Source organism: Gopherus evgoodei, chromosome 4, assembly GCF_007399415.2.
Source record: "Gopherus evgoodei ecotype Sinaloan lineage chromosome 4, rGopEvg1_v1.p, whole genome shotgun sequence".
In the NCBI taxonomy this organism is placed as follows: domain Eukaryota; kingdom Metazoa; phylum Chordata; order Testudines; family Testudinidae; genus Gopherus; species Gopherus evgoodei.
Genome location: NC_044325.1, coordinates 51337620 through 51363671, shown reverse-complemented (window position 1 = coordinate 51363671; position 26052 = coordinate 51337620). Strand labels below are relative to the sequence as shown.

General features: G+C 37.7%; 1 protein-coding gene across 3 annotated transcripts in view; it reads left to right on the top strand.

Annotated features, from left to right (window-relative positions):
* AKAP6 (A-kinase anchoring protein 6) overlaps positions 1 to 26052 on the top strand; it is a 404712-nt gene that overhangs the window by 297966 nt on the left and 80694 nt on the right. For 2 of the 3 annotated variants that reach the window (XM_030559312.1, XM_030559311.1), the window contains exons 8-9: positions 3568 to 3716; positions 10472 to 10592. The exons of the other annotated variant lie outside the window; for it this stretch is intronic. In XM_030559312.1, the coding sequence (XP_030415172.1) occupies positions 3568 to 3716; positions 10472 to 10592 (270 nt within the window). The remainder of the gene's footprint in view (positions 1 to 3567; positions 3717 to 10471; positions 10593 to 26052) is intronic. 3 annotated transcript variants of the gene reach the window in all.

Below are 26052 nucleotides of genomic sequence, written 5' to 3'. Positions count from 1 at the left end.
TTTCGTGGGTGAATACCCACTTCATCAGATGCATCTGACGAAGTGGGTATTCACCCACTAAAGCTCATGCTTCAAAACGTCTGCTAGTCTATAAGGTGCCACAGGATTCTTTGCTGCTTTTACAGATCCAGACTAACACGGCTACCCCTCTGATACTTGGTATAGGCAAGTATCAGTGATGGGCAGGTAGCACCGTTCCCGTGTTAAAAGTTTAACAAAAGTTTCAGCCTTCCACTTAATTCCATGTATGCATCTGTCCTCATTTTGTCGTTGTGTCCATGTCAATTGAAATTTTGTATAGTATTTATTAGTAAGCTCAAAATGTACAGCTAAGAGAGACTGTGTTACCTGTGTGTGTTTGTGTGTGTCTAACTTAGCTGTATAGGAAAAAGTATACTGAAGGTGTAGGATGACTTGAGGGAGGACTCTTTTGAACACTATAAGCTGCAAAGAAATCAAGGGAGCCTGCAGTGCATTTTGTGAGGTGTGCAAGGGCCAATCCAAGAACTCTACAAATGCCTTCCCAGCTAAACAGCTTCTAAGATTTGCAGGTGAGGAGTCTCCACATGCTAATGCCATATTTTTGGATGTTAACAGAACTTCAAAGCTCTGTAGCAAGTACGGTAGCTGCTTCTTTTTATTTCCACCCCGCCCATCTTTTTTTCTCTTAAAAACTAGAGAAAGCCTTATGGAAAAAATGTTACATGTGTGTATCTAAAATTTTATGAAAATTTGTATGGCAGTATATTATGTCATTTGAGAACTAGCATGTGTTCATATCATTAAAGACTATCTCTTAATACATATGCAGAAGGTGCCAGCTTTCAGGTTCCATGTAAAAATTTAATCATGGGCATTTCCTGACTTTTTTGAGTGCTTAATGTAGTTTTTTTTGTAGGAGTAATTTAATTTTGTTTTAATTAGTGAAAACAAGAAAAATAATTATTTTGTTAAGTTAAAAATGCATCTTCATTTGCAACTCCATCCTCAAAGCAAGAAAAAATGTTTTCTTTAAACTTTCCAAAAGAATTCACTTCTAGGCTGAAAACAGTCATGGGAAATTTTATTTCATAAGGTAATTGTTTTGGAAAGTTATCAGTCACTCACAATAGAGATTTAGAATGAAAGTGCCACCTCAACCATAACTAAAATAAAAACAGCTAATGAATAAGTGCTTTCTGGCAAGAATAAATGAAAACTGTAATGCCTGATGTGGACAGTGAAGAATACATAAAGGCATCAAAGTGAGTAAACTTCAAATAAAAGATTATCCTTGTGGATGAGGAATCCGCTCCAGAAAGAGATTGAACCTGGAACCTCAATAACCCACAGAAGGGAACTATTTGTTAAGCTAAAGAGAACTCTGCTTTCTCTGTTACTGGTAGTCTTTTCTGAGGTCTGTAAACAGCAGTCTGTGTTCCATGGATTCCTTTTTCTTCAGGGATCTCATCAAACTACTGACCACTCCCAAAACCAGATGGGATTAGATATATTCAACCAGAATATTTTGGTAATTTCACATATTCAAGTACTGCCTTTTCATTGGTAACTATATGTAACTTCCATAATTAATTAATCTTAGATTGTCTTTATACTTGTACAGTATGTCTACTATCCTGTTATTTGAGTTTTGGATTGTTTTAAAATGTATAAATGGCTACACAGATGACAAGTTGTTAAACTGAAGAGTGCTCTTGTGACAAGAAATGGGTGTTGAGTGGTGTTCAGCCTGCGTATGAGATCAAAGTTCTTTAGAGGATATATACAGCACACTATAAACTTGCTCAGTGATACCAAACAAAAATATCTTAAGGACTGAAAGATTGGCAGAATCAAGTCAACCCTCCTCAAGAAAGATTGTACATCTGTGAACGCTTGGACTACGGCACTTTGGTGCATGGTGAAATCAGTAAGGAAAGTTATATACTGTATTGCGCATACTGTTCATACATTATTTTTAAATAACTTTCTTTCATAATCAAATTTCTTCAAAGAAGGCAAAATGGACATTCCACATTCAGGACTACATACAAGTCAAGTATAATGCTTTAAAATAAAGCTTTATGTTTTATTTATTTAAGCACCAAAAAGCACTGGAAGTTTTTTTTATGCTCCAGCTATTCAGAAGATGGATGAATGGATTTTCTTCAGATTGTCCAAAAAAATCATATCTGGGTTAAACCCAAACATTAAAAGATTCACTACAAAGAGTGATTTTTGGAGAAAAGCTATAAGCAACTGAAAGTGGAAGTTAAAATGAAAATGACATTTCAAAATTAGCTATAATACAACTTGGTAAAAAATATGTCAATGCTAATACAAGTTATAAACAAGTTTCACATAATCCAGGTAACCACAAGATTATATAAGTGTCCAAAACTTCTTTCAAACACATGTTGCTGGCACTCTTTTATTTTTTCTTCCCAGTCCAAACATGGCCCATAATATGCATCCTTATTCTGGGCTTTGGAAATTTTCCCTGTTTTAACGCTTTCATCTTGGCACTTTTTCTCTATATCACAAATGGCTGTTATCATAGATAGAAGTCACTGTTACCCTCTGAGCAGAGAGCAAACGCTTCTCTTTCACTGCTGCTTGGAGTGTGAAGATCATTTCCAAACCAAGGTTTCCTCCATGCTAGTGCATTCATCTTGCTGCCCTACCAAGTGATTGACTGAACATGCTATTACCATTAGGAATATGGAATTAAGTTACAAAGAAGTGACATTTTTGAACTTATCAGGATTTGTAATGTCTGTGTTTTTTATTTTAGTCCACCCTTACCAAAGGAAAACAGCAGAATCTTGGCCCCAAAGTGCTTTTGAACTTATCCTTCCCAGGGGCAAGCACAACAAAAAGCAAACTTTATTCCCAAGTCATCTGGTGCTCTGACTTCCAGAATCCAACTGATCACCACAGCTGCAATAAATAAAGCGTCTGTTCAATAAGTTTTGATGCCAAAAATTATTCAACATTCTTTTGGCTAGGCACATAGACTGATGAAAAACAGCACATCTAACTTATTGCCTCTTCCTTGCAATCAAGATTTCTGAATAATCAGTAGAAACTAGGTAGGGGAAAATAGAATGTGAACAATGCCAATCCCTTTGTTTTAATTTACAGTTATTAATTTAACAAAACAATGCAAGTATAATTAACTCTGAAGCATTGTCAACTTGTTAGCAAGAGATGAAGATAAGCTTCTGAAATGTGCAAGAAGCTTTATTTTATATATTTAGCTGGATTTTTTCAGAATGTGATATTTCTAATATCTCTTGCTTGCTCACACGCATACAGACAGACATTTTTATTTAGCATTTTCCTGGATATACATCTCATGAGACATAAGGGCCATGCTTTGATAAGAACTAAAATGGTCCAGTTATAACACTAGATAATATACTGTACTGTGATCTGATTTATAGGACCAGCCTTATTAAGGAAGAAAGAAATGATGGTGTGATTATTCCTCTTGGTTAAATTGTTTGGTACAGTCCAAAAGTAGTCATTTTAAATGCATTCCTTTGGAATGAAAAAAAAGTGTTTTTCTCTGTTTTCTTTCTCTAGGCTGAGGTTCAGCTATGCTATCTGGAAGCACAAAGAGATGCTGTTGAACAGATGTCCTTAAAGCTGTATAGTGAACAGTACAACAGTAGTAGCAAGCGAAAGGAAGAGTTTGCTGATATGTCAAAAGTTCACACAGTGGGAAGTAATGGGTAGGAAACTATTCTTTTTGTTGTTTTATTCTCTCTGATCTGTGCTTTTTTACAAGATCTTCTTTCGTACTGCTATGCTAGCCAGGATTTTTCCTCCTTAACCAAGAGACAAGGTAACATGCTATGTATATTTATTGTCATATTAATTAATGCAAAAATTAATGAGTTCTGTATAATTTTATCTACATTAATTGCTTCGCTCCTAGAGCTACCTAACTTTTTCGAATAGCAGCCCATTATCTACATGATAAATTTTGCATATCCTTAAACTTCAGCCTTTACTAAGCCTGTTATGTCATGTTTTGTTTCTCTTTATTTCTTAATTTGTTCTGATGCTTTCAGGTTTCCTAGTATGTTTCTTCCAAAGACTTCCATGATATGTCAGTATCTTTTTATAACAAACTTCCTTAGAGACCATTTTACTAGCCCCATGGTAGGTGAATGTGAAGCCTTTTCATTTCTGGATTTCTGGTTTAAATATGGCCCAGTTCAGTACTGACTGAAAGCTATAAGTACTAGAACTAGCCAGGAAATATTTGATTGAATGTTATTTCATCTAAAATTGCTGATTAGTCAAAACCAGAGCTTTTAGTGAAAATATAGCTTTTTGACAGGAAGGTTTCTCAGGTCCAGAATGGAATTTTTGGTCAAAATGATACCAAGCAAGATACCCACTCCAGAATAGTTTGGTGATTAAGGCCCTGTGAGAGACCCACGTTCAATTCCCTGCTTTCCACATCTTAGGTGAGTTCCCTGACCACTGGGCTGTCAGGGCATTTGTTCTGACTCTGGGACAATCAATATTTAGTTATTTATATGGAACAGTACCAACAGGAGAGACTGAGAGAGACCACCCTGAATTAGGAAGATGAAGGATTTGAACTTGGGTTTCCTCTTTCCCAGCTGGCTGCTCTGACCACAAGACTATTCTAGTACAGGCACATGCTTTTTCTTTGTCTCTCCTTTTGGTTTTTCATGAAAAAAATTCAAAAAGTCTGAGTTTCATCCCAAATGGCATCTATTTGGGAAAACTGTTTCCCAACCACCTCTAATAATTACTTTAGCTGTTGTCTGTTGAGATTTCTGTGTCTAATGAGTTTGTCATCTGTCTGATTCCCTGCACATAATCTCTTCTCCAGCTGTTCCCACTGTAGATCTGTCTCCCCCAATTACAAAGTTTGCATTGTTGCTCATTCCCACTATAGACACTCTTCCTTGAACAGGCTCCATAAGGACTTGTTTCAAATTTCCACTGATGCCAGTGGAGAAATGCCCTAGCTCTGTCCCCATGATCTGAATATTTCCCTCCCCTGTAGTAATGTCTAGGTCCATAGCTGATCTACCTACTGCAGACACTCTGGCCACAGACCTCTGGTGCATTGGGGAAGCTTTGTCAAAGCTAACTTTCCAAGGGTGGTGCAACATGTCTCTAGTTTATGGTCATTCCTATGGTGCTTCTAAACATAGCACCTTATCATAGTGTCAATGGCAAGCATTGCACATGTAAAAGACAAAATTGCACATGTAACTGACAGCATTTTAGATGTTTAACCTCTTGTTTAACATCCATAAATCAGGTATTTAGCAATTTAGATTGGGATTTTCAAAGAGGTCTACAGAACAAAGGGCTCCAACCTTCACTAACTTCCATATCAATGGGCTGTGGAGTGTCTAACTCCCTCAGGCCCCTTTGAAAATCTAACCCTTGAGGTTTGCCCACACTTGAGTGCAACTATAAGATTAGGAGCTGTTTTTTAATATTTGGCTCTCAGTGCACATATATCCAATTTTTGTGCTTGCTGTTGATACTATGATAAGGTACTATGTTGAGGAGTAACATGGGAATGCCCATATATTAGAGACCTGATGCATGGCCTTTTGGAGAATGCCTACAGTGCAAACAAGGTAAGAATGAGGACTTGGCAAATGTGGGAGATCTATCTACAGTAGGAATAGATCAGAAGTAGATTAGGTGCAGGGAAGAGATGGTTAAAATGGGACCAGTAAGGTAGTATCTGCAAACTGGAAAGTCTGTGAGGTGGGACTACAAGGGATTGAGGAATGTCTGCAGAATAGGGATAGTTACAATGAAAATGAAGCGAGATCATTTAATGTCTGCATAGGAATGGCTATGGAGGGAATGAAAGAGAAAAGATTAGGGATCTGCTGCAGGAGAACAATGGCCGCCATGCATGTGGGAAGAGCTCAAGAGGAGTAATAGGGACCAGCTGCAAAATGTTGATACTTACATGGGTTCAGATTCTGAACACCCTCAGAGTTGGTGGCGTGATATCATCAGAGTTTTAGTTCGGACCCATGTTTACTGTGTTCAGTAAACTATTGCACATGTCTCAGGACCATTTCTTGCAGTCCTTTGGCAGTATTCATTAGACCATAGTTAGAACTGCAGGATCAGGCTTGGAGTGCATTGACTGAACATTATGGAATGCTCCAGATATGCACGGAATTTAAAGCAATGATTTTTTTAAAGCTGTTATGGTCAGAAATTTGATTTCCTCTATAATACTGCAATAGCATGCTTATGGAAAGGAGATCCAACAGATGATGACCCAGAAACTCAAAAGAATTTTTTATTTGGTTGGGTTTGGGGGGTGGGGGCAGGCATATTACTATGCTCACAGTACTTCTAAATGCCATGTGAGCTATGCTATCAAAGAAATAATACAATCTGGAGATATGTGTCAAACATGAAAAAACATGGCTAATGGAAATAACCCACATTCCTTTTTATTTATTAATGGCACAGATGAGCTGGTTTTCTCATAAGAAAGGGGCTCATGAATTTTCATTCAAAATAATAAATTGATGGCCATACTTTAAGAAATATGTTTAGGGTTCAAGGGATAAGCCATGCAATTCTGCATATCTTATTTCCTGTTTACCAAGCTAAAATATACCTTAATGTCATTAGAAACACTATGTTGCTAACATGAGTTTGGTGTATTAATCATAAAACTATGTTCAAAGAAGTTTTAGTTATTTCTTCTTTAACACACCTTGTTGCATGACTCTTGGGAACCTTTGGGTACCTTTTATTGGATGAATATTTTGGACTAGAAACACTTGCTCTACATTTTTTAAAGTAATCTGTGGACTTGGTTAATACACTAAAATCAAGTCATTTTTGTAATTCCTGCATCTAGCAGATATGCAGTATTTCAGAAGCAAGCTTCTCTTGATTCTGCCTCAGGCAATGTGAAAAATTACCTGCTATGCATAGAAAAGATGGATTCTGAATATAAAAGGAATATACACCCTAACAGAAATGTTGACAGCTATATTTTAATCTTAACCTATCACTGAACCTACATTTGTCCTATTTTGTTAACTTCTTTATTTGGTCCTGTTATCTTATACATTTTTATCAAATTATTAATAGCTTATACATTTTTTAAAAATATAATATCTTTAAAAGCAAGGGATTTTTTTAACAATTCATAGTTATGTCAAGACATATTTCCAACAACTTCTAAACCAAACTTCATAAGAATTAAATATAGGCTTGCATAGCAAAATTTAGGCCTTGGTCCAGATCTGGATTTTGATGTTCCAGTGTGTGAGATGTGTTTGGATTCCGAACTTTAATTCTGCTCATTATATTAAAATTCTGATCCATTTATGGGTTTTGATTCTGAAATATCCACCCCAGACCTATTCTGCCAAAAGAGTGGAGTGTTTGGATCCAGATTTTGGTTCAACCCATCACTAATTCCTGGGCTAGATTCTCAGCTGATGTAAACTGAGAAGACCCTGGAAGCCAGTGTAGCTATACCAGTTTACATCAGCTGAAAATCTGGCCTCTTGCCTGATAAAATATATGTCTTTAATAATTAGCATTCTACCCTGTCAGTTTTTATGAGCTGGGATAATTTTTGGAGGAGACATAATGTCAAAAAATTGAGTATTGGAGATGCAGAATGGTTAGGCAGTTCTCTGAGATTTAGATAAGGACTCTATTACACAGCATTCTGAATACCATGGACTTTTATTGACGAAGATTATAGTTTTATATTTGTGTGACGGGCTTCCCCCACCCTATTCCTGGGTGCCACCTGATGTACTGGGGTACCGCTGAGCCCACCTATCCTACCAACCTGGACTCCCTTACACTGTCCTGCTGATCCAGGCCCTCAAGCCTCCTCCAGCGCACACACAGGTAGGGACACACCCAGCTGCAGAAAGACATAGACACTAAAATCAGCACTGCATGGGAAGGCTTCAGCTAAGGAATTGCCCAGCACACAAGTGCACACTCCCTCTGCAGTATAAACCCAAAATTGTATCATCTTGTGCTGTACAACGTAAACTCATGAAATTCGCTCCCTCTCTCCATGTGGAGGAAGATCTGCACAGCTTTTTGCCTCCACCCCAGTTATGAATTCCACAAACTGGTTTTAGAGAAAACAAAAACACATTTATTGACTACAAATGATAGATTTTAAGTAATTATAAGAGATAGCAAACAGATCAAAGCAGATTGCCCAGCAAATAAAACAAAGATACAATATATGCTTAGATACTAAAGAAACTGGTTACAAATAGTAATTTCTCACTCTAAATGTTGTTTTAGGAAGATTGCAGAGTCTCTTGAAGGCAAACTGTTCTTGCCTGCAGCTTAAAACTCTAGGTATTTCTTTCACAGGCCAGATACCTTCCCAGGCTGGGTTCAGACCTTCTCCCCCACTTTGTCTTTGTTTCTTTCATCTTTCCAGGAGTCATCCTGGGCGGGGATTCAGTGAGGAACCAGCCCTCCCTTAAATGTCCCTCTCCTACCTTAAATAGGCTTTACATATGGCAGGAATCCTTTTATTTTTCAGTGTGCATCCTCCCCCTCAGTGGAAAAATACTGGTATTCTATCATTGAGTCCAGTACCAGGTGACTTAATCACATGACCCTGCAGTGTCAAAAAGATCATGAACCTGAGGTGGTTTGTAGCATCCCAGGAAAGCTTCTCAGGAAGGTGGGAGATGAGCATCTTCAACGACCTATTGTTCTCCGTAATGGTCCATTGACTGGTCCCCAGGTAGCTAGCCAGACAGACTGATGTATAGTCAATATTCCTAACTTTAGATACCAAAATGATACATACATACAAATAGGATAATCGTATTCAGCAAATCATAACCTTTCCATTGATATCGCACATGACTTATCTTGTACAAAACATAACATAGTTATGTTACAATAATATTATAGCAATATTTCTGTGAAGAGTATGGGATGTAGTGCAGTTTCAGAATAAAGGTCCATCAAATACCTCATGAGAGGTTGCAAATGCCCTCAACATCCAATTAACTGTTGTTCTTCAACCACAATAACTTGATTGTTCATGCCTGCTCTTCTTTATAATAGCACCATTGCTTACCTTTCCAAGACAGGAACTATCGCCTCATAAGCTATTAAGTAAGAGTATGCTAAATGTAGTGGATTGATCTAAAGAGATAATGCAGAATCAATACTTGTGCATTGTACAGTACTTTCTTAGTTGTCTTGATGAAAGTAATATTACTGAGGACTAGATGCTTTCTCCGCCCTTTCCTCTCAAAAGAGGGTGTTTCACAATACATTAACTATATCTACATAAGTTCAAAATCACCTTGGCTATGGTACATTAATTAATGGTAATTCAAACTACAGTAGTGTATATGTTATATTTTTGGTATTATTATTTCTCTTGTTCCTTTGTTGCAGGATTTCTCACTTTCTTTATAACATTAATGAAAAAGATGTAAAAGACTAGATAAAGTTTTTAAATAGTTGAAAAAACTTAGTCTTGGTAAATATTATTAAATTCATGGGCAGGAACACACACTGTCATATACTCATTTGACATACAGTGATTTTTTTCTTCATTGCTATTAATAAGCTTCTGGTCAGTTACAGATTGACAAGTCTTGAGGATTCCTTTTATGGGATTTTTTTTTTTTTTTTTACAATTTTGCAGTTTTTCCATCTATACCTTCTTTCTCATATCACAGTGTTTTAGAAGAATCTGTGCTTTACTTACTCACTAGGCTTTCAATGGAGAATCACATTAGAATAAGGAGCTTAAGAGGTTTAATGATATATTTTGTTGAAAACCATAGTGATCCTCCTTTGAATTTTAATGATTGCTGGCTATTCAAAGATTCATTGTTTTGACTTCCTGTCCTTACCTTTGTTTCTTACATGTCTGTAGGGAACACCTGTCTAATACTGTATCTGGCCTTAGTTCTCACTGGCTTACCATATTCACTCAAGCCTATCCTAAAGCGTTAAGTTGAAATGCTAGCTATTCATCCATGAAAATAAATGTAGGATATATATTTTCAGAGATAGGCAGATAGACAGCAGAGGGATGGCTAAATGGATTGAGTCATTTTTCTGTGAAAGTCATATTTTTGGTACGAATAATAGTATATCATGATCATTGTAGAGAAGCTTGTTAAATATAATGTTAGCACTTTAAAAACCATTAGGCAACATTATCTAAGGGTTTTTGTTTCTACATTTTTGCAGGAAGTACAGTAAGCTTACAGTTGTCAGAATCTAGCATCACTCGCCAAATTTAGGTCATGTCACTGGTTTAAATTGGATTTCAATTTTCATTTGTGTCCACTCTCTATAAATACAGACTGTCTCGTTAAAAATATAACTTGGAACATCATGAGTTTTCAAGAATATATTATTCTAATACACGATTTTAACAACTAGACTGTATTTATGCATAATACATTTTGTTCCTTATCTACAGCCTTTTGGACTTTGATTCAGAATACCAGGAGCTCTGGGATTGGCTGATTGACATGGAATCTATAGTGATGGACAGCCATGACCTGATGATGTCAGAGGAGCAGCAGCAGCATCTTTACAAGGTTAGAGCTACCGTTACTGCCTTTACCTACCTATAGAAGATCTGATTAGCTTGACAAGTCTTTCTCTCACAGGATATCACTACGTTCATTGTATGTATCATGGTGTCTATTAGAATTCCCTTCCCTGTCCCCAACCTCATTTCCATCCCCTGTGCACTGACAGGCTGCACCGACATCATAATTGCAAGAAAGTTCCCTTTATCACATTCTATTTGGTGTGATTCTATAGAAGGACAAAGATTTGTCTTTGAGATGAATAGAAATAAATGAAACTGCATTAATAAATAGACTGAAACAAAATGAAGAAAAAATGAAATGGTAGCATTTAACAAAATGTGTTTTGATTGGAGCTTTCAGCAGGATTTTTATCCACCTTTCAGATCTCTTCAGGGAAGAGAGAAATTTGCCTTGATTTTGGTTTACTGCTGCTGGGATATAGGACTCTTCCAATTTAATTTTTATTAGGTATACATAAAGCAGACATTGTCATGTTAAGTCAATATACTTGCTTGTGATTTAAGCAAAATGATTTTGAACTCACATATTGATTGGAGGCTCTTTGTCAAATAAATATATACTGTTTCCCTTATTTGCCATTGCTGTCTTAGTCCAGATTGTTTGATCAGTTCTTCTTTTTAATGGATCATTTTAATAGTCCCCCAAAATATAGATTTCATCTTAAAACTGTTTCAGGCTTGATTGTGTGTCTGAGAGACTGTATTCAAGGGGCATGATGGGGGTTGGGGAAAGGAGGGAGAGGTTTTCCACAGAAATATCAGGCTGCCGTAAATCTTCCTCATTTAGGCAATTTTATTGGAGTAATTCTGACAGTTGTCATCCTTGAATTGCTTTGAGCATATGGCGTATTTCAAAGAGCAGATTGTGAATCATAAAAAATAAAATTAATAACTAACTACAGAATCAGCAATACAACTACCCTCTAGCTTTTTATTTTATTTCTTATAGAATAAATGGTACAGTCAAGGTCAAATAGAAGTTGTTTTCTTTCTTCTATGGTTACATGATTTGATAATTTATTAAAGATAATTTATATTTTCTTGCTTTGAATTTATAATTTGTTGATGCTCTTCATGCATTTTATTCTATCTAATGTTGATCCTTTTATTTGAAAGAACCTAAACAGATAATTATGAAATAGGTTATAAAATACCTTCACATGCAGAGAATATTGTTTGAGCTCTAACTTATTAGAAGTCACAAGTAAGTTACGCTTAATAGCCTCAGTTTCTCTCTTTGTCAGTCATTTGTTAATATTAAAAGAAAACTAAATACATAATTTCACACACAGCTGATGGTCTCTGCCCTAGATAGACTCAGAGATTCCTAGATTTTATGGCAAAAAGGGACCATCTGTTCTGACTTTCTTTATATGACATGCCCTTAAATTCTATCCAGTTACCCTTTTATTGAGCCCAATAACTTGAACAGAATGGCATCCAGTCTTGATCTGAAGATATCAAGATATGGAGAATCCACCATTTCCTTTGTTAGTTCATTCCAATGGCTAATCACCCTCACTGTTAAAAATGTGTGGATTGGAATAAATAGTGTGTTACAAGTCAGGATTGAAATGCTTAGGCACTGTATATTCATACAGGACAATTTCCAGAAAGTGCTTTGCTCTATGCCTTACTGTAGCCATTGTTTTCAGTTTTACATCCAATAATACAAAAAATTCTAATTTTTTTAAAAAACAACAAAAATTGGCTGGAATCACAAGAAGCACTCGGCCCCACTATTCTATGCACCCTTTAGAAATGTTTTTTATCCTGATGGATTTGAAATGCAGTCATAAAAGTATGAATAGCAATCTATATAATTGGGGAGATAGTGGTTAGTGGTGTAATGGGAGGGATAAAAGAGGACAGGGACTTACTCAGAGGTTTGCAATGCAGTATGGTGACAAAAATGGCCAACACAACTTTAGGCTGCACATACAGAAATATTTTATCACAGAAAGGGAGATAATATTGCCTGGATTTAATGGAGCCCTGAGTTATGCTGGCTTCTTCTAGTACAATGCTTCTGGGATTGGAAGGTTCAGACAGAGGAGAGTTGTCAGGTCTGTAGCTCCCACATATCTGCAAGGCCTACAGTCAATGAGCACAGGTTCTAAACTGGATTCAGCACATTCACTCTGCAGTCTCCACAGTTGGAGCTCCTTCTTGCAGAGCTCCAGCCACAATTTTAAAGCTTTTAAGAATATATTCTAGTACGATTGCAGTTCTTCCACTGTAAAACCATAAACAGTGGGGGTGTACACACTGCTTGGCAAAAGGACATATTAGGTGAATGAACAGGGCTTTTTTATCTCTAATTTCTATGATTTTAGTAAGCAGGATACATCATGCCCCTAACAACACTCAGCATTTATATTTCTAAAACTCAGCCTAGCTAACCTACTCTACAGTTAATAACAAATATTCTTAATAGTGACACTCTACCTATATGAAAGATCTGACTCACAGTCCTTGGTGGTCTGTCTAGCAATCACAACCATGTGGTATCAACACTGTCTATATTTTATACTAAACATGGAAGTAATTCTACTCTGTGGGGAAAGAAAATCTTAAAAGAAATGCAGGCAGCTGAGTAATCAAAACTGTTGAATGATGGAGGGTGTTATGAAAACATAGACCTTATTTTAGGTATTCTTTATCAACTGTAGCTTCAAATATGAACTTGTTAATTGCACTTTCTGCTTTTTGGTGGATTCTCCTAAACCCTCAGATTCCCTCCTCCCAGCTATTGAGCTGACAAGTAATTGTACCTCTGAGCCAGCTCAGCAAGCCTTCTCTGCCAGTGAACCTGCTGTGGTATCACTATTACCAACAGTAATCATTGCCCCTAAGGAGTCTATGAATGGAAAGGAGGTATGATAAAACAGGTAAATCAGGAGGGGAAAGCATGCATTAAAGCAGGATACTATAATATATAAATGCTAAAATTTCATGTGGGAAAATAAAATGCATTTTCACAGGTTAGACTATTTCCCCAGTACTATATTTTCAGATTTCATATAAATTTAAGGCAACTCCTTCTGCTTAATTTTGCATTGAAATATACTAGGAGGTTCTCAGTTCTTATTAGAAACTCTATTTTCCCTTCTTCAAATATATTTTATTCTTTCTATAAATATAAACAGGAGTGTATAGTGCAGCTGGTATTTTTTTAAAACTCTAAGTATGGATGATATACACTAGCAGTATTGTTGGTTCACTTTCATTTTATTTTCCTATGTTTGAGCACAGCTTCTAAAGAGAATTCTTCCTCCTCCTGCAGCCCTCTCCCAGGGATAAAAAGGACAATGCACTCAATTTTCATTTTCAGTTTTTAAAAAGTAACTACCATGATTCTGAAATTTGATTAATATATGTTACAGATGCAAACACAGAATGAGTGGTTTACAGCCTGTTTGTCTATCATTGAAATTAACTTATAAGGAACATCTAAGTTTTTCTGATATCTGATTGATTTCTGAAGAGCACTGTATCTCAGTTGAACATATAAGGAAACCCTCATTTTTATCGATAGCATGTGGACCTTATCCCATAAGCCTTCTTTGTATATAGAGTTCACATTGACTTCAGGTGGATTTGCATGCTGAGGGTTTGCAGAATCAGGCCCACAGAGTTTAAACTCTGCTAATGAATCATTCACTGGGAACTTGGGTATGGATTTTATATCTCTACCTTGAATGTTCAAAAATGAAGCAAATCGGTGTTTATTGGAGCTCTGGAGATTAGAAATAAATGTACGAGACACAGAAAGTTAATGATAATTCCTACATTTTCCCCAGAAGATTAATTGTAAAACTTAATTGTCTGTTAGATTAAAACCCCATTTAAATAAGTAAGATATGATTATTAAAATTGTTAGCATGTAGAGAATAAAATTAAACAAACATTTTTTAAAAACTCAAAATAAAAACACCAGGATGTCCTTTGATATTTGGATGTATGATTGCAAAACTATTTAAGATGCTTGAAATACATACTGCATAAGCAATCTCGTAAACTATTACGTCTTCAGCAAAGATGAACTCTATAATGAATAGAAAAAAATTGGTACAGCAGTTGGAAAGATTTAGAAGAAAATCAGTCAATGTGGCTTTTGAACAGGTTAAATATTGAAGTATCCTATCAAAGGGAAGAAGTTCACTCTATTAAATAACATTAAAATGCACATCAAGTCTTATGGACCTCTAAAGAAAAATTGAAAAAAACCCTTTCTAGCAGTTTTTCTGTTTCCCTAATGGAAGCTACGGTTCTTCTGAAGGTGCAGTTCATTTTCTCCTCTGGGTGTGCTGCTGCTCCATTGTGCCATTCACTCTAGCTCTGTGTGCTGTGGCCCTAAGTGGTTCAAACAAACCGTGGTGAAAGTTTCCCTCATTTGCATCACTTCTAGACAGCCCTGTCGTACTCTTTGCTGACAGGAAATCACTGTCTTTGTCACCTTTTTTCAGTGATCTCCTTTTGGCAGAGATTGGCCATGTGACCAGGATTAATCACAACAACAGTTCTGGCTCAGAACTCAATGACATGTTTTCCTCGGCACTTCAATAACGATGGAGAGGAGTCGGTAGGAAATGACTACATTAATTTCAGAGTGAAAAGATAATTAACACTTAAGGACTAATGCTATAACCTATGGAGCTATTATTCAAATTAAACCTAATTTATCGTAAACTTGCAAAAAAAAAATCAACCCTCCCTCCTTAATGCAACTGTTACAAATAAACTTAGACTAGTCCTGGATTTAAAAAGAACAAACTATATTTCAAATAGTAACACGAAAAAACAAAAACTTAAAACATTTGAAACCAGAGGCTGAAGTATGTAAAGTGCTTACTTAGATGATATGAATAGGATACTGGCAAACAAAAGCAGCAGTGTGCTCCTAGAATGCTGTGCTTAAAGGAGTTTCCTTGGCAACAGAAATGCAGTTCCAAAAGTAGACAGAACTTTCCTCAGAAAACATACTATTAATAACAACCTTCCGGAACAACTTGGAACAATTTGACTACTTGGCAATAATAATGCCAAGTGTTCTGTGAATTAATCTAACACATAACAGTTATATGTTTCTCTTGCCCATAATTCTCCTGAATCTCAGGCCTGAGTTCTGTTCACTTTGAGGATATAAATGTGAGAAGCAGTTCTAAATGTTACTAAAGAGAAAGAAAGCTGAAATACCAGAAGCCTGCAGGGATCAATTAATGTGCTCTGTATCTTTTTCACTTGTAAAACAGAGTAGTTCAATTGGATTACTTTATTCCATTTAAAACAAGGACTGTATACCTACTGACACCACACTGTAGTTGTCTTTATTTCAACCAAATTACTGTTGTAAAAAAATTTATTACAAGGTAAACTGCCTGAAAAGTATTCTATTCAGACTAAATCCTGTGGAGAATGATCCTAGAGCCCAAATTCTGCAAAACGCTGAGAGCTTCCTGTCAGTCTAGTAATCTATCTTCTTATATGAGACCGCTAACAGTCAGTAGGAGTTGAGGGTACTCACCAATTCTCAGGAAGCTCTCAGAATGTTGCAAGATTAGGCCCTTTCTGGACAGAAACTATAAATGTGCTATGCATGCAGTATTTTAAAATACGTCGTCATTTCTATGTCAGCCAAGAGAATAAACTAATTTCAAATCTGCCTTGCCAATAGGAATCATTTAGAATTCTTCTAAAGGCCAGAAGCTTACTAGACAGGAAAGGTAGAGTACTACCTTGACCTTTTCTGAATCCTTGGATCTAAAGGTTAAAAGTAATCAATATATCTCATTTTGCAGCTTGGTAATAAGTAATAACCATCATGTTAAAATCTAAATGATTGCAGATAGCACTTAAGTGTGTTGACCCATTTGGGAGCCTTTTTAATTGCAATCAGGATAGTCATTATAGTTTGCTAATAAACTTTTAGGCTAAATTGCAAAAAGTGCAACCTTTAGCTTTTTGAAATATGACTTTTACTTTAACACTGATAAAAATTGAGTGTTGCAAGGTGAAAGCTTTGATTTTATCTGTCAAGATATATATATTCCTTTCTCGTGTCTGTTCAAAAATTACAGAAAGATTATACTGTTAAATAATACCAATAAGGATATTGTTCATTTGCACCAGTTAATTGTATCATTGTTCAGTGCTTTTACATTATGTCCATAGATATATGAAAAGATACACAACTTAATAAAAATAATCGGACCAGCTGACTCTGATTTTGTAACATGCTCTTAATATGTCATTATGCCAGAAAGCATGACTGAACTTTGGTGAGTGAAGTTTTTTAGAGACTAAGAATATAGTGACTCTTTCTACACAAGGAAGCTGAACTGTGTTTCACGATAGGTGTCAAAAATGGCTGCCCAACCAAAGCTGTCCTGAAAACAGTTGTCCCACTGTGATAGCAGGGTCAACTGAGTTCAATACCTGTTGTAGCAAAACATCCTAGACACTTATAGCAATGTGTTGAACTTGGTTGACACTCTCCACACCAACATTTTCATTTTCAACACCACTGGAAAGATGACTAGGGAAAGCCATCTTTGACACCTAGTGTAAAAATAGTTCATTTTTTTCAATGAAGACAAGGCCTATATTTTAACATTATCCTATAATTAAGGCTAAGATTTAGTCATCAGTATTTTTAGTAAAAGTAATGGACAGGTCATGGGCAGTAAACAAAATTCACAGCCCATGACCTGTCCATGACTTGTACTATATACCCCTGACTAAATTTTGGGTGCTCTGGAGGGGGGACTCCTAGGGGCAGCACGGGTGCTCTGGAGAGGGATCCTGGGGTGCTCTGGGGCTGCTGGGGCTCGAGGAAGTGGGGCAGTGGTACACAGCCCAAGGGTGCCACTAGTGCTGGGATAGGGGGCAGTGGCACATGACCTGCAACTGCCACTGGTGCTCCGGGGAGGAAGGGGGATTGTGGCCCAAGACACTGCTTCTCTCGGGGGGGGGAGGGCGCACAGAGGCCCAAGACTGCCCCAGCAGCAGCCGATGTGGCTGGTCTAGAGGCCACTCAAGCCGCCTCCAAGCCAGCCTCACCCGCCACTGCAGCAGTCACGGGGGTCCCAGAAAGTCACGGAATTCATGACTTCTGCGACCTCCATGACAGAGTCTCAACCTTATCTATGATCAAAGTGCTCAGCATCTATGGCAAATTTTATATTTTTATTTAAAAAGTAGCAGGGAGAATTATTACTGACAAGAAGTCTTATTTAAAGTAGATAAATGTTTGGCCTTAATGTTCCAGTAATTACAACAGGAAAACATTGTGATTCTGGACGCGGTAATCAAAGTAAAGATGAAGTATGGATAAAAAAGGAAGAATACTATATTCCTGTCTGCTGCCATTTTGAATGCATAAACATGTTTCTAAAAGCAGTAAAGCAGTGTAGAAATTCTTTTGGGGCCAGCCTCCAGTTATTCCAAAAGAATCCCTGGTACATCTCATGAGAGCGAAAGAGTTTCTCCCCACATTCAGCCCAGCATGCTTTTGAAAATGAATTCCAAAATAGAGGCAGGCCATATTTATTGATCTTGTAGGCACATTTTATGCTTAAAGAAAATAATGTTACTAAGAAGACCCTGATTTTCAGGTCCAGCCAAAGTTCTCTTAGTACAAAACCTGAGGCGAGGGGCAACAAAGTTGGTGTGGGCCACCTCCATAATTCGTGTGTTCTGGGGCCAAACAATTTAGAGAAGTCTCAAGGCTGGTCTGAACTGCACTCAAATGCCAACAGCCCTAGCGGTCATTGATGCAGCTAAGAATAGCCAATGTATACTAGCGCTCCAGCCTCACTCCTGTGCTGGGAGTCTTCAACATGGGGGACAGTGGAGAGCCATTCCACTGGTGGTCTAATCCAGCCACTTTAAATTGCCTGTATGCCCCTAAGCATGTACTAGAGCTGCATTATACTCTAAAGATTTATATACAATAATATTTTTTGCGCAGCCATGTAAAAGTTTATTCTAACAAATCCTCAGTGAAGAATGTGAAGGCCTCCAGTGTCTAATACGTTGTGCACTCAAAAGAAGTATCTGTAGTTTCCTAATTTTCAGACACTTTACATCAAATTCGGACCAGCTGTAAAAGAGTACAAGTTCATGAAGTCAAGTCCATGAAGTTACTCCCACTTGTGCCAGGCCAGGGCTTTGTGTTTATCATTAGATTTAAAATATGTACATTTAAGGATTTTAGGGAAATTTTCACAAAGCAGGGCATGATTTAATTATTCACCTTTAATAAAATCTGTGGAAGTCACCTAACAAAAAATCCCCATAGAATGCTTAAAAATATTTACTCTCATATGAAATGCACTCATAAAAATTCTAATAGAATAATGCCAATGCCTGAGAGATCAGCCCATTACAGTAAAGAAATTCCAGAGTCTGTGCTGATTTCTCCATCTTTCATTCAGGCCTCTGTGCAACCCTTGCATTGTAAAATCAAACACTTCTTTTGAGATCTCTTTATATAATAGAACAAAGCAGGGTGAGTTAAGAATAGAGAGGTAGTTTTAATTTTGAATGTTGAACTTTGGTTGGTTGGTTGGCTTGCTTGCTTTGCTTGCTTGTTGGAGAGGGTATTTGGATAGAAAACGTTCAAACATATTTTGAGCACAAAAAGGCCATATGGTCCAATATTCGTTGCCTTCTTTGATGAATCTTGATCCCACCTTTCCTGCTTTTTCACCTTATGCTGCCTAATTCCCTCATTTTCCAGAAATAAATCTAGATACCCCAAACTCATTTGACTTACTACTTTAATTGCATTCCTCTTGTATGTTATTCCATATTCATAATATAATATGTGAACTTACTCTGTCTGAGCTCCCTATTTACTCCTAGAATAATCTCCTGTTGTTGTTTTATGCCATAGCCATCATATTCCTCAAACAGGTTTTGTGCAGTGCTTTATATTTTTAAAAGGACTTTAATAGTTTTTTTAAGCAAACAAACAAAATACCTCTTCATGAAGATGTGCTAGATTAAGACAAATTCTTTGGACCTTAAACACTCACGATGCCAGTACACTTAATACATGCCCATACAAATATGTCCAAAAATCCTTATTCCATGCCAACTTTCAATTTAGAGCAAATGTGTACGGCCAAGTTATAATCTCCTGAAAAGTTCCTTAGACAGACCAGGAATTTGAGTTCCTTAGACAAACCAGGCATTTGTGTCTGACGGTACAGAAACAGCAGTTATTTTATGCCATAAAAAAATCACTACAGTGCTGTATGCTAACTTCTCCTTCTGCACATTTCATTTCATTTACTACTAATTGTAATAATAACTGTAGCAGGGCCCCTGGAAATCTGGGGCATCTCAATGTCAACTTCTGCAATGAGTGAGAGGCTGACACAGTTGGGGATTTCAAGGTTTTGTGCTGATATTTTATCCTTGCAAAATCCACAGCTAGCTGCAGAATTCCCGGGATTCTGAACACATTTTATTGTGTTCATTTTAAGAGTTGCAGCCAGCTAATATGTGAAAAACTCCTATTTCATTGCTCGCAATATCAGATGGAAGTTTGGATATGACCTATTTATTCACTGTTAATAACAAAATTTAGTCTAGTGATCATCCGTTATGTGTTTGACCATTTGGCTCTCTTTTCTTACAATGGTCTAAACCAATTCTTCTGGGATACTGTTCCAAGGGAAGGCCACATGCTTCTTCATGCCTACGATCTAAGATACTGCAAAGTACAGTACTTTCACTTGTCTCTGTCTCATTTATGTATAGCACACATCAGCATAACTTCTAAGCACTTACCAGTTAAATTTAAACATTTGCAGCAAGGTCTTCAGTGGATTTCCTGGCGTCTTCTGCTCTTCTCCTTTCTCTGGTTATGGGACTCTCTGCTTGGGGTTATATATCTATTTTACCACTGATGCTGCCTGATCATCCAGGCTTAGTGACCAAAAAAAGCATTTTCCAAAAGCTTCAATCAACTTTGATAAATGGGGAACAGGTATATTTGACAGAAGGAATTTGAATTCTTTGAACCTTCTTACCAGCATTGCTTCAGCCTTGTGTGGGTCATGTTTGATCCAGCTTTTGTTTATCTAGGTAATGATGTCTTGTGATGGTGTTGGTAGCACCTATTGAAAACGTGATACACAGCTGGGTCTCATCAACACATATGCAGCAAAGTCCATGATGCCTCACCACCTCACCAGTTGATCTCATGTAAATATTAAAAAAGCGGTGAGGTAAGGATAGATCCTAGACTGAATGGCAATGAGGGCTTTTGGGGAAGAGGAGCAGATGCACAGGAATAATAGGTGTCATTACAGTGTTCCAGCTATGTCATGCAGGCAGACCTGCAGCATATCGTGATCAACTATGTGGAAAGCAGGACAGATTGAGTTGTGTGAGCATTGACATATATAGACTCTCCACTGCCATGAGAAGGTCATCTTTTAGTGCCACTAGGGCTTTATTTATGCTGTGTCCCACTTTAAAGCCCATTTGTGAAGCATCCAGAATACTGACCTCAATCTCATATTGTTAAAGCTTGATAGTAATTACTTTCTCAATGATTTTGCTTAGAAATGGGAGGCTGAAGATGAAGCAATAGTTGGAGAGTTTTTCTGCATCAAGTATTTGCTTTCTGATGATCAGGCAGATATTTCCATTTTTCAGGAAAGCTGGAGGCTAATTTCTCTGAAGGAGGCATTGATAATTTCTGTGAGCAGTAGACTCTGTTGTTCTTTACAGGCCTTTCCCCTCCAGAAGTGGCATGGATCTGTTTTGCAGGTAGTGACTCAACTATTTCTCAGGGCTTCTAGATTCTTGTCATGTGTGATGTGACTAATTTCCAGCCATGATTCTGGGGTGGGTAGGGTATCTGGCCAATACAGTGTTCTACCTCCATAAGACCATATTTGTGTTCAATTTTTTCCCCCAAACTTAAGAAATTAAAAGTCAGAGTTTATTTTTTATCTCCAAGGAGTGAATCATCAACTGTCTTAGATCGAGTGAAATAGCCAGTTTAGTTTTGTTCTCAAAGTAAATTGCATAGGTAAAGTGATTTTGCCCTTTTTTCTTCTTTATGTTGTATAAGGAAAAACAAAAAGGGTTTTCTTTCCCCTTCAAAAAATTAAAAGTACTTTTTCAAATATTAGGCATTGATTCCCCTGTACTTTCTGAAAATCCTCTGGAGGACTGAATAACTCTAGTTATTAGGAGACCACAAGAGATGGAAGACTGAAACATGAGTTACTGAGCTTGGAAGATGTTAAAACTATTTGCTTTGCAGTCTGTCTGTTTCTTAATGCTTAACTCAAGATCCCAGTAAAATAGAAAAGAAAAGCTTTATTTGGGAAGCTTGTACAATTCTCATCCCTTCAGCAAAGACAGTTTCCACTTTAGGAATTTCTATTTTTAAATTAAAAGATCAAAGTGCATGCTTGTTGAGAGAATATTGGGAACAGAGATAGAGGAGGATGAAGAGACTATATTATTATTTGTAATGTTTCTTGAAAGTGTAACAAAGAAGCAATCTCTTTTTTTCCAGTCTGATTTTCCTTCCCTAGCTCTTCTTTCCTGCCTAATTTTTTCCCTTCTGTCCACCCCGTCTCTTGTTCAACAATCAGCACTTAGATGCTATGATGATTGCACTGTATCGGCACCTCTAGTCTCTTACATGACCAGTTTTCTTTGTACATCGATTAAAATTCATATGGCCACTAAACATGTGAATGTGTTAATATGTATATATGATTAAATTTGAATTAATGTGCATATCTGATTCAGTTTGAATGTACATGATGGGAAGATTTTTGTAAATATGGCCAAACATCTGTTCCTCAACATTCAGAAAATTATTGTGATAAAGTGAAAATATAATAATATATTGTAACAAACCCATGATCACAGACTGAGGATTGAAGTTTATGTTTTGGGACCCAGAGGGCTCGATTTCACTTTAGTGAATCTGAGACAGAATAACAGATTATGGTGCAAGGGATGACTTTCTGCATGAGCTGGCTAGGTTGCCTCACTAGGGAAGTGCAAGAACCATTCAAGTGTTTGAAGGGATCTGTCTAGGAGATGTGAAGCTTAGGTATATATTGGGCCTACTTAACCTTAATTCTCCCATCCATCCATAGATTAAATTAGCTCACCTACGAACTAGTATTCCTGGTTCCATAATAGAATCCTTATGCATAATGTGTAGCAACCCGCATGGAACTTGGAGGGAGGCACACAGGTTGCATGAGGGAAGAGTTTGGAAGAGGCACCAGGAAGGCAGGCTCTGTGTTCATGGCTTGAATGCTAGCTGCATCATCACTGTAAATAGTTCTCTTAATAAAGAGCCAGTTTCGTTTACAAATATGTTATTACCCAACATGTGGTATGTGAGAATATGGTGGCAGCAGTCAGTCTGAATGAGGAAGAGAGTGTGATTAACAGGAAAACAAAGCAGCTCCTAGAAGCAGAGAAAACAGGCACAATGGAGAGCCTCTGGCCACTAGGAAAGCTGGATTTCCAGAAAAAAAATCTTGCACAAAAAATTAGCCTGTATACTGAGTTGATACAGATGAAAAATTTAAGGTAAAGCTTTTTTACTATCTCATAGTGGGGGGAAACATAAGAAGTAAGTGACACACTGTTGCCAGGAATAACATGCGAAATGTAGCACAGCAGATAAAGGTGGCTGAGTACCATTACTCCAAGCAGTGTGAGACTGTAGAGAGACAGGCCACCAAGAAGCAGAAGAAGGAAGAGATACTTATGTTACACAGTTGGGAGCTTTGGTATCTGCATATATCTCTGGAGACATAAAAGATTCACTAATTAGAGACAGGATCATTTGTGAGACATGTGATTCCAGTTTACAGGAAAGATTGTTGAGAGAATCAGATCTGACCACAGAGAAATGCCTCCAAATAACAAGGGCATCTGAACTGTCTAGAGAAAGGATCAAAACAAAGATAGCCACTAATACAGAGCAAGTGCATAGGCTGAAGCTAAAGAAACCCAGGTACCAGGACAAAGGTAGAACAACCAAGAATGAAGGCATCATAGTCCTATGTACATCTGTGGAAACCAACATGAAATGTAGAAAACAAATTGCCCAGCTGTAACAGTGTAAGAAATAAGAGACATTTTATGTTCCAATGCCACAGCTACTCCAGGAAGAAAAAAGCAGTAACATGTGCAGTGATTGAGGATTTCTGCTCTGTCACTTTAGCAGATGCAAACACTCTCAATATACATGTACTGCAGAAGAAGGATGCCAGCCATTCCACTCCCATATTTGCAACTAGGCTATTTGATCAACAACCAATTCAATTCCAGCTGAATTTTGGAGCCAGCTGCAATGTAATCCCCGCAACACTGATAAGCAGCAATATTAGACTGGAGACATATGACCAGGTACTGGTGATGTATAATAATACCATTCTGAGGCCAATGGGCAAATGCAGGCTGCCTATAAGAAACCACAAAATGACCCACTATCATTTGGCATTTATAGTAGTTGACACACAAGTGTACCACCCATTTTGTGGGCAGCAGGGCAGTGATCATAGGACAGTCCCAGAGTATCCCCAGTGTGAGAGAGGAAGAGAATAGGCCCTATGGGCCCTGTCCAGCATTCTAACAGGGCTTTACCTTTATTGAAACTAGCATGGAGTAGATCAGCAACCTAGTAGCGGTGAGAAAATTTTGAGTAAATTAGGATCTGCATTGATCCAAAACCACTTAACAGAGCATTGAAAAGACTACCCATTACCAACAATTGAGAACATACTACTTGATTTATCTAGGGCAAAAGTGTTCATGGTTTTTGAGGTCAAGAATGGGTTCTGGCATATTGAGCTAGATGACCCATCCAGTCACCTAACAACCTTTGCCACATCTTTTGGGAGGTACTGCTGGGAATTAATGCTTATGTGCATCATCCTGGCCTCAGAGGTGGTCCAGTGTAAACTGAACCCTCCACCAGAGGGACTCCCACACATCAAGATTGTACATGATGACATTCTTATTGGAGAAGAAGAAGCAGTCAAGGAAAATGCAATCCAGGGCCGTGATAACAAGCTACTCCTAGTGAGATGCCAACAGCAGAATATTCAGCAAAATGTAGACAAGCTGAGGAGAACTAAGGTCCTCTACACTGAACATCTATTGACTTCTGAGGAACTCTTACCAGACTCTGAGAAACTGAGAGCCGTTAAGGAAGTGCTCAAAACCAAAGAATGTGAAGGGAGTCTAGAAATTTGTAGGAATGACCAACCATCGTTCCAGATTTTGTGCACACCTGTCAGAAGCCTGTGAACCCTTGAGATAGCTGACATGCGATGAAGCAGTGCTGGAATTGTAAGACAGCCAAGGATAGGCATTTGAAAGAGTAAAACTGATAATAAGCAAGGCACTGGTCCTAAAGTATTACAACGTTCTGGAGCAAGGAGTGCCACAGAATGGTGCCTCAGAAGGAGGCCTAGGAGCAGGCCTGATGCATTTGGTTATAGCCCTCAGAAATGCAGGAACGGGATACGCTCAGATAGAAATAGAGCTACCGGCTGTGCCCTTTGGATTAGAATGATTCCATCATTTCACCTTTTGGCACAAGGTAGATGTGGAGACTGCTCACAAACCATTAGAAAACATCATGAAGAAGCCAGTGCTGAGTGCACCCAAGCGACTGCAACACATCGTAGTGAGATTGAAGCACTATGAAGTGAAGATAAGGTACTGCCAGGGGAGTAACTATGATGGCAGATACACTGACCAGGGCTTCCCTTCCAGAGTACAACACAGATGGTTCTGTGGAACAGGAAATAAAGTCTGTGGACATACTACAATGTCTTTGCATATCTGCTGGGAGGCTCAAGCAATCCAACAGAGAACTGAACAGGATGGGATGCGACATGCATTAAAACAATTCATACTACAAGTCTCAAGGAGCAAGTGCCACAGCAAGTCATGCTAGCCTAAGAGAGACAACAACAAAGATTATTAAAAGAAAAATGTAACAACCTGCATGGAACTTGGAGGGAAGCACATAAACTGCAGGAGTTTGGAGGATGCCACAGGAATCCAGTCTGTGTGCACATAACTGGAATACCAGCAGCAGTTGCAGCACCTCTGTAAATAGTTCTCTTAACAAAGATCCCATTTAGTTCTAGAAACATACTGTCCTCTCATGTTGTTATCCTGCATGAAACATGATGCATCCCAAAACAGGGGTGTATATTCTAATAAGGAGATACAGACACAAGCATTAAAATAAATCTTGCACCAGCATCCCAGATTATTATGAAGAGTCAAATGGATTTCTATAGAACCAGACAATTTTGACCAAAATTCTAACCAAACCACGCCAGAACCTTTTTGATGGTTTGGAAGTGTTGTGACTAACTTCTTTCCCTCCCATTTATCATGCCTCCGGGTGTCATTATTTC